Genomic DNA, 8,683 nt, shown 5'->3' with positions numbered 1-8,683 from the left:
CTAGCTATCAATTTTACATTTGGTAGTGTATATATGTCCATGCCACTCTCTCACTTTGTCCCAGCTTACCCTTCCCTCTCCCCGTGTCCTCAGGTCCATTCTCTAGTAGGTCTGCATCTTTATTCCTGTCCTGCCCTTAGGTTCTTCATAACCGTTTTTTTTTTAGATTCCATATATATGTGTTAGCATACAGTATTTGTTTTTCTCTTTCTGACTTACTTCACTCTGTATGACAGACTCTAGGTCCACCCACCTCACTACAAATAACTCAATTTCGTTTCTTTTTATGGCTGAGTAATATCCCATTGTATATATGTGCCACATCTTCTTTATCTATTCATCTGTCGATGGACATTTAGGTTGCTTCCATGATCATTCTTTTTAAGATATAGTAATGACATGCATTCCTGAATATAGAAATTCCAGATATTGGTTCATACCAGGTATGCTGACAACATCCAAGAGGTTTTTAAGTTGCTTCATGTACTTGTAGAGCTGATAATCTTCTTCTTGTCTTGTCTTCTTCTCAATGAGCCGAGTACACGTTATATTAATGGCCGGTCTGGGTTTCTCGTTCCTGAAAAACACTCGAGCAGAACATTTCCCCAGATGTTCCTTACCTTCCTGAAATAAAGAGTTTGGAATTAGAATGGTTCCTTATCACCCCCCACTCACTCCAATGAAAAACACACACAAGATTGGGGAGTTCCTCGTACATGGCAGGTATGCACTGGCATCCATATGTAGTATTCTTTGCTTTGTAGAAAATGATTTTTGTGCTCACAGCCAAACACAACAATCTTCAGTCTGCTGTCATTTAAAAAACTCCTGCTTTCTGATGGTGCCCTTATGAAAGAATGCTGGGCCTCTTCCAAAGAAATACCACTGACATCTGTGGGTGCTACTCGGCTCAAACCTCTAGCTAGGATGGAGGTACTTTCCCCTCTACCGTGGACCAACCAACATAATGCTTACTTGGCCCTCAAGCTGGCCGACTTGAACCAAAAGGAAGCTGATTCCCATCAACACAAATGACAGTGTCTTCATGCTGCCTGATGAATTCTGTCCTCTTATTCCAATTTTACAGTTTAAGACAAGTTTAAAGAGGAACCTACTCCCTGTCTCACAGCTAGTAAGTGGTAAGCCAGGACCTGAGCTGTGTCTGTGTGACGCCAGGGCCCCAGCTCTGTGAGAACGCCATCTCTCTACTCCGAGGTCTAATCTAGAAGAAGTGGAGGGACAGATCACCCAAATGGGACTGATTCAACTACCTGAGTGACTGAGGGAAGTCTGCTTGCACTCATATTTAAAGGTAGACACACTGAGTGTTCTGGGATCTCCCTCATTTACTTTCCAATCCAGAGACACATGGAGCTGGGTAGCTGGATGCTTTAAGTAGACATCAAGAGTACAACTCATTTCTGGGACGGTGCTTCTCCACTCTTTTAGGTCACTGATTCCTTAACCCGACAATAAAAGCCAGGGAACCGCTTCCCAGAAAAATGCACATTCACTCATACCATCCACTGGGCCTAGAATCTGAGGGAGTTCATGGCGGCACTCAAAACCCATCCATGGGCCGTAACTCCTGTTACAACATGGTTGGTTGAGCAACTGAGTTCTTTTCACGTTTACAGTCATTTAAACTGGGTGGAGTCCCAGTTAAGACAACAAAAAGAAAAAGCCCACAATGAAACAAACCATACTTAAAATTGGATCTGCTAAATAAGCCCCCTCCTTGAACTAATGCAAAAAAACTGAAATAGGCGTTCCAGTGGGCAACGTCTTCTCCCGTAGTGCTGGTTTACAGGAGAGCAAATTTAAGTGGTACATTAAAATCCTAATGATCGGTGCAATACAGGAAAACGGTGAAGGGAGCGATGGGGAAGAGGCTTATGAAAGGCAGAAGACAGGGCTGGTACGTGGACTCTTTTGATGTCAAAACCGTTTCCAGGGAAGAGAAAAGGCAATAGGTATTGTCCCCTTTTGTTTTTCTTTCCCTTTCCCCCCAAACAGCTCCACAGAATCAAAACAGTTGCCAGAAGATGAAAGAACTCTCCCTACCTCCCGAAAGGAAGCATTTCAATTAGCTAGCCCTTCAGAGAAGCACAGTTGGTCAAAGTAATCTAGTAATTGTTTTCCTTTTAGCTTTAATCTAACACTTCCGTTTGCAACACAGAAACCAAAAGCACCTTCCTTATGCTTTAAGAAAACGTTAATTCTTAGGTTAATTAGCAAAGTTGGCGTAGTGTTTTCTTGTCAGAACTTGTTTGTGAATCTGGTAAGCTTTCTTCCAGAAGCATCAGCAGGAGGGGTTATGCCTTCTCCGAAGCTCCGCCTTCCTGAGACACCATAATGCCCATGCTGCCTGCTCATCCCCCCCGCTCTGACTCCGCGCCACACAAAGGGGTTTGGGCTGGTCCCTCCACCCCGGTTCCGGGTGCTGCCTCCCAGCCTGGCCCAGCCCTGGGAAGTCCATCTGGCTCTAATTTCTGTATGAGTCCTCTGTTTCCTCTCTTCTTGCGAAGGGGGAGGTGGTGGGGAAAGGAAACTTGGCGACCGTGGCCCGCTGGGTCAGAAGGAGAGGCTGAAGATGCCTGCGGCGCACGTGGGCTGCTCTGAGTTGCGGAATGCCTCTGTGCACGGAAGCTCCTGGAGGTGGCCTCGTGCTATGCCGGCCCGCTAACGAGAAATGCCACCAGCTGACAGGAGAGAAGGTTGGCATTTGAGAGTGAATCATTCTGGGGATTCGGAGGTGCTAGGGAGGGGCACCGGGTCCAAAGGGGGTGTGAAACGCCCTCCCAGCGGCAGAGGAAGGAGGGGACGGCGGCTGTGTGGACGCGGTAAAAGGAGCCCTGTGTGAGACCATGAAGTGGTCCTGCCTAGCGCTGTCTTCAATTCTTGAGAACAAATAGAAAACAAAGCAGGAAACAAAAAAAAAAGACAAACCTCCAGGTCACTACATATTAAGATTCTCACTTAAAAAAAAAAATTCATACAAGTTGTTAATAGCACACTTCACAAACCATGGCAGCTTACCTCTGGGTTGTAGAGCTCTGTGGTAAACACCAGGTCAACTTTATATTCCTTCTTTTGATTAATCTGAAACACAGAAGTAGAACTTTAGCCTCGTGGAAGCTCTGCAAACACCTTCATATCCAAGAACAGCTCGCTCTCTGAGAATAACATGACATGCAAATTGCAGCTCTAGCATTCGTACCTGAATAAAATCGGTGATTTTTTACAAAGAGAGAAGATCCCAAATTTTGGGCTTATCATGACACTGATTTGACAGCTACTCACAAGGAGGGAGGCTGAGAGGGGGAAATAGTGGTCCTGACGCTACAAGTTGGCTTTGTGGAAGCAGCTAGATGAGAAACAGACATGAGCACACAGGGCTGAGAGGCGGGGGCCTTCCTTCCTTCCTTCCCCAGCCGTGGAGTGCCCCTCCACGCCCTGTGCGGGCGCTGGGCCCCATCAGCGGCCCCTCTCCTGCCACTCACAGCTGAACACGGGATCCAGCGACAAAGGTGCACCCCGTAATAAATAATGGGTTTTCAGATGGTGAAGAGAGTGGTGGGGCAGAGTGGCTACTTTTCTTAAGGTGGTCAAGGAAGGCATCTGGGAGGAGGAGACCTCAGCTGAGGCCAAAGGGACAGTATGGAAGCAGCCACACCCGGACCTGAGGTAGGCGGGGGGCACCCACACGTGCACCCAATGCATAGTTTTAGAGTATATATACCCATATCATTGAAGCATATTAGACTGTTTAGAAGAACTTTATGTTATTGGCCAACTTTTTTTTTTTTTTTTTTTAAACACCACAGTGACCATTCAGTAAAAGGAGTGTTTTCTAGAGAAGAAAGGAAACTTCCGCTGCCTGGAGCTGAAGTTATTTCACGTAGTGTTGATTAAGTTAGATTCTGGAAACAACAATTTCCAGAATCAAGAACACAACCACCAAACAGGGTTGACTTATTGGAAGTAGAGCAGATATCATCTATTCCCATCACAGATTTTTTAAAAATTCTGGGAAACCAGAGGATGGAGGGCGAGATTCTGTGGCAATTATTTATGTAAAGAATATTTAAACATGTGGATATATGGATATTGCTGGGAGATGGGGCGGGGGGCACCCAGAGCACATGTACGAGAGCAGTTTGCCTAGGGCTCATGCTCAGTCTTGAAACAAGCCCTGGTATACGCTGAAACATTGATTTCAATGTCAAATTCATACAAATTATAGAATTCATACAAACGAGTCTGTCTTCGCATTCACTTTTTGCCACCTATTATGCCAGGCACCAGAGATATACAAGGAAACAGAATATCCAGTCCAGCTTGACCAGAAACCTACTTCCTGTGTGGAAACAGATATATCAACAGTGCAGCTCATCTATGTGGCCAGAGCTGCACGTGTGCCGGGCACTCAGTTTAGGGGGGGCTTATCTAGAGCAAGGGGCCCAGGCGAAGATGTGGGAATGGGGTGCAGGGCCTGGCGTTCCAGGGAAGGCAGTGAAGCTAGAAAAAAGGCTGTCTGGGGAGGTTGGCGCAAGGTCACAAAAGCCTCTCTTTTGGTAAAAAAGTTTGGTATCAACTTGGAACTTGATCCCAAAGTCTGTGGGAGCCCCAGTTAACATAATGCAGTACTTAGGCTGTTGTGGAGAGTAAGACATGGCACAAATAGAGCTTCGACTGTGCCTGGGTCGGGGTAAAAGTCCAACAACATATGCTCACTCTTTTTAGCATTATTAAAACCTATTCAAGCCCACAGCTAACATCATTCTCAATGGTGAAAAGGTGAAAGCATTTCCTCTAAGATCAGGAACAAGACAAGAATGTCCACTCTCACCACTTTTATTCAACATAGTTTTAGAAGTCCTAGCCATGCAATCAAAGAAGAAAAAGAAATGGAATCCAAATTGGAAAAGAAGTAAAACTGTCACTGTGTACAGATGACATGACACTATACATAGAGAATCCTACAGATGCCACCAGAAAATTACTAGAGCTCATCAACGAATTCAGTAAAGTTGCAGGATACATGGGAATTCTCTGGCGGTCCGGTGGTTAGCACTTGGCACTTTCACTGAAGAGGGCCTGGGTTCACCTTACACTGGTCAGAATGGCCGTCATCAGAAAGTCTACAAACAATAACTGCTGGAGAAGGTGTGGAGAAAAGGGAACCCTCCTACACTGTTGGCGGGAATGTAAATTGGTACAACCACTATGGAGAACAGTATGGAGGTTCCTTAAAAAACTAAAAATAGAACTACCGTATGACCCAGCAATCCCACTCCTGGGCATATACCCTGAGAAAACCATAATTCAGAAAGACACATGCACCCCAATGTTCACTGCAGCACTATTTACAATAGCCAGGACTTCAAAGCAACCTAAGTGTCCATCGACAGATGAATGGATAAAGAAGATGTGGTACCTAAAAACAATGGAATATTACTAAGCCATAAAAAAGAATGAAATAATGCCATCTACAGCAACATGGATGGACCTAGAGATTACCATACTAATGAAGTAAGTCAGACAGAGACAGTATTATATATCACTTATATGTGGACTCTAAAAAGATGATACAAATGAACTTATTTACAAAACAGAAATAGACTCACAGACTTCAGAAACAAACTTATGGTTACCAAAGGGGAAAGGTGGGGAGGAGGGATAAGTTAGGAGTTTGGGATTAACAAATACACATTACTATATATAAAATAGATATCAACAAGGACCTACTGTATAGCACAGGGAACTCTACTCCATATTCTGTAATAACCTATACAGGAAAAGAATCTGAAAAAGAATGGATATATGTATAACTAACACTTTGCTGTACACCTGCAACTAACACAACATTGTAAATCAACTATACCCCAATATGAAATAAAAATTAAATTAAAAAAAGTAAAATGCAAAAACAAAGAAAACAAAACGTATACACATCAGGGAGGGAAAGAACTGTGCTGGAAAGCAGGGTCTGGCCCGAGGATGCGGCTAGGGAAGGCTGAGATACAGACTCCATCTAGCTTGTTTTTACATTGGTTTTCTCCTGCCTAGAGCTCGCAGTGAATCATTAAAGGGTGTAAATAGGGCCTGCACGAAAGTGGCTGCACAAGGCGCTCCATACATCCGTCTCCAAGTCTCCTAAAGTTCAGTGTCCTCGTCGCCCCACCCGAGTTAGAGGGACAATGGAACAACTCACCCGAGCCACTCGGGCACCAACAGCTGAGACTCAAAGGAGGCAACACTTCCGCCAGCCGGCAGGTCTAAAGCTTAAACTGCTTGCTGCGCCAGTCCTAGGGCCCTCTGGCCTGCTGCATGCACGACCTAGGAGTCTGCCCTTCCCGTCCACTTAGGGGTCTAAGCGCAGCCTCCTACACAGGAGTCAGGATGCCCCTCAGGCTGCTAGCTGGGGGGTGAGTGGGGTGGATGGTGAGGCCACTCATGGGAAGAGGAGGGGCAGCAGGGTTGGCGCTACATTCTTTGTGCTCAGGGACATGGAATACGGCCAGGAGGCAGCTGCATGTCATAAAAATACATTCAGTAGAGGTGGTGGTTGAAGCCACAGAATTGGCTGCAATCCCCCCCAGGGAAGGTGTCTTCACTGAGAAGAATCTTGAGGACCACCAATCTTCCCATCGGTAATAAACTGGGCACACTTATTTGCTACCCACAAGGATTCACAAAAATCTGCCTCATTCTTGATATAACTGTGCATATTTTAAATAAAGTACTTAAGATATTATTTGACTCAACATTTTTTTGAAAACACACGGAGGCAAAGTGATGTACCAGTACCTATTCTTTGCAGGGAAAGGAACAAGTGGATTAACCAAACCAAGGCTGTGAGCTGAATGGAGCTGTCTGCTTTTTTTGGCCCCACTGTACAGCGGCTTGTGGGATCTCAGTTCCCCTGACCAGGGATCGAACCCACGCCCCCTGCGGTGGAAGCACGGAGTCCTAACCACTGGACCACCAGGGAATTTCCCCCGAGCTGTCCTTTCGAAGAGTAATTTTTCCTTCCCGATTTGATCTCCTTCTTTTGTTTTAATTAGGCACTCTTAAAGCCATCTACATTCTGTCCAAAATAAGACTTTTATATTTTTGGTTGTACTTTATCCTTTATCAAGACACAGCCCTTTTTTCTCCCACAAAGGCCTCTCCGGCTCCCTTCCTCTGAGCCACAAGTTCCCCTGAGGCAGCTTTGCTGGTTCTCCTGAGATAAGGTGGCAGCCTCAGGCCCTGGGCAAAGCAGCACCAGCCAGGGCCTCCTTGTCTGGGACAAAGTGTCTCACGCTCCTCGGGACATTTTAGGGCTGTGAGTTCCCTGCAGCTGCCTTTGATTAAACTATCCTGTGATAAACAGGTCTTTGTAGTTCAACACCTACCCCAGGAGTTTTGAACGTGTGAGCGCAGGGCTAGGTGAGGACAGGGAACAGACTGTCACAGCCGCCCTCAGGGCAGTCAGGTGACAGGAAGAGAACTTCAAATAGATGGCTGTAGAGCTGATTATATGATCATGGATGACTTAAGAGCTATGAAAGGATAACTGGAGAAGTGATCTAGTCTGGGGATCAGTGACGTGACATTTGAGCTGAACTCTGATCATTAAGAAGGAATTGACTTTGGGGTGTCAGGGTGAAGGTGGGGGGATGGCAAACATTCCACATGGAGGGAAGATGGGGCTGAAGGTGCTGGGGAGCAGCTGGGGGGCAGAGGGCAGAAAGACGGGAGCCAGGATCCAGAAGAGGCTGGCCCTGGCCGGCTGCTCAGGGGCCGTCCCCTGCAGGCTGCAGTAAGAGTTTCTTCCTAAGAGAAACGGGAAGCCACGAACAGGAATGAGAGATTTTTAAAGATCCCTCTAGCCCACATATGGAGAACTGGTGGTGCTGGAGTGAGGAGGGGTCCGGAGTGAATGCAGAGACCAGGAGGCTCGTTGAGGGGGTGGATGAACCAGGGTGGGGACAGCGGAAATGGAGGGAAGTTTATGGTGGAGAGAAGTGGATGTAAGTCCTAACTAGCAGGTCAACTGACCAGTCACATCACTCAAGATCAGAAATAATCACTAGAATACATGTTTTGTATTAGGACAACATTATTACGTCCACCATCATTTAAAGGACGCTTGTATTTATACAACAACAACAACAACAGACACCCTCTAGGGCCTGTGCTGGGTGTGGTTCTAAGCATATCACATGTTTTACCTGGGCTACCAGAGCTCTGAAGGCCTGCGCACAAGTGAATAATCGGGGGGTGCCAGCTAAAGAAGCAGTGAGGGACCACTGTACAACTGTTAGATTGGCAACAAATGAGAAAATGCACAGGGCCAACCCATCGGCCGGGTTTGGGGGGTTCATGGCTGATAGGGGAACCAATGACTGAAACTGCCCACTCTAGCCAGGCACCACAGAAACCATTTGCATGAGTTATCTTGCCACAGGAGGTCCTGGTAAGGAACGCAGAACTAACAAGTCACCACCGACAGGAAGAATTCGGGGAAGGTCAAAAGGAGCGAGGAGATGCCAGTCCACATGTCCCACCGACCTCCCAGAATCCTTCTCGCTGGAATCCATCTTGGCTGAGCAATGCGCGTGCCACCCTGAGTCAGAACGATTGGGCAGAGGCAACCCAGAAACTAACCCCATCACCGTAAAACCTGAGGCTG

General features: G+C 46.4%; 1 protein-coding gene across 2 annotated transcripts in view; it reads right to left on the bottom strand.

Annotated features, from left to right (window-relative positions):
• Positions 1-8,683, bottom strand: part of RARRES1 (retinoic acid receptor responder 1) — a 41,817-nt gene that overhangs the window by 11,607 nt on the left and 21,527 nt on the right. For both annotated transcript variants that reach the window (XM_027113152.1, XM_027113150.1), the window contains exons 2-3: positions 3,040-3,102; positions 441-624 (exon numbers count right to left, since the gene is read on the bottom strand). In XM_027113152.1, coding sequence (XP_026968953.1) covers positions 441-624; positions 3,040-3,102 — 247 coding nt within the window. The remainder of the gene's footprint in view (positions 1-440; positions 625-3,039; positions 3,103-8,683) is intronic.

Source organism: Aethalodelphis obliquidens, unplaced genomic scaffold (assembly GCF_003676395.1).
Source record: "Aethalodelphis obliquidens isolate GAN/ISIS:26980383/991018 unplaced genomic scaffold, ASM367639v1 scaffold1, whole genome shotgun sequence".
Taxonomy (NCBI): Eukaryota; Metazoa; Chordata; class Mammalia; order Artiodactyla; family Delphinidae; genus Aethalodelphis; species Aethalodelphis obliquidens.
This window is presented reverse-complemented; position numbering and strand designations above follow the sequence as displayed.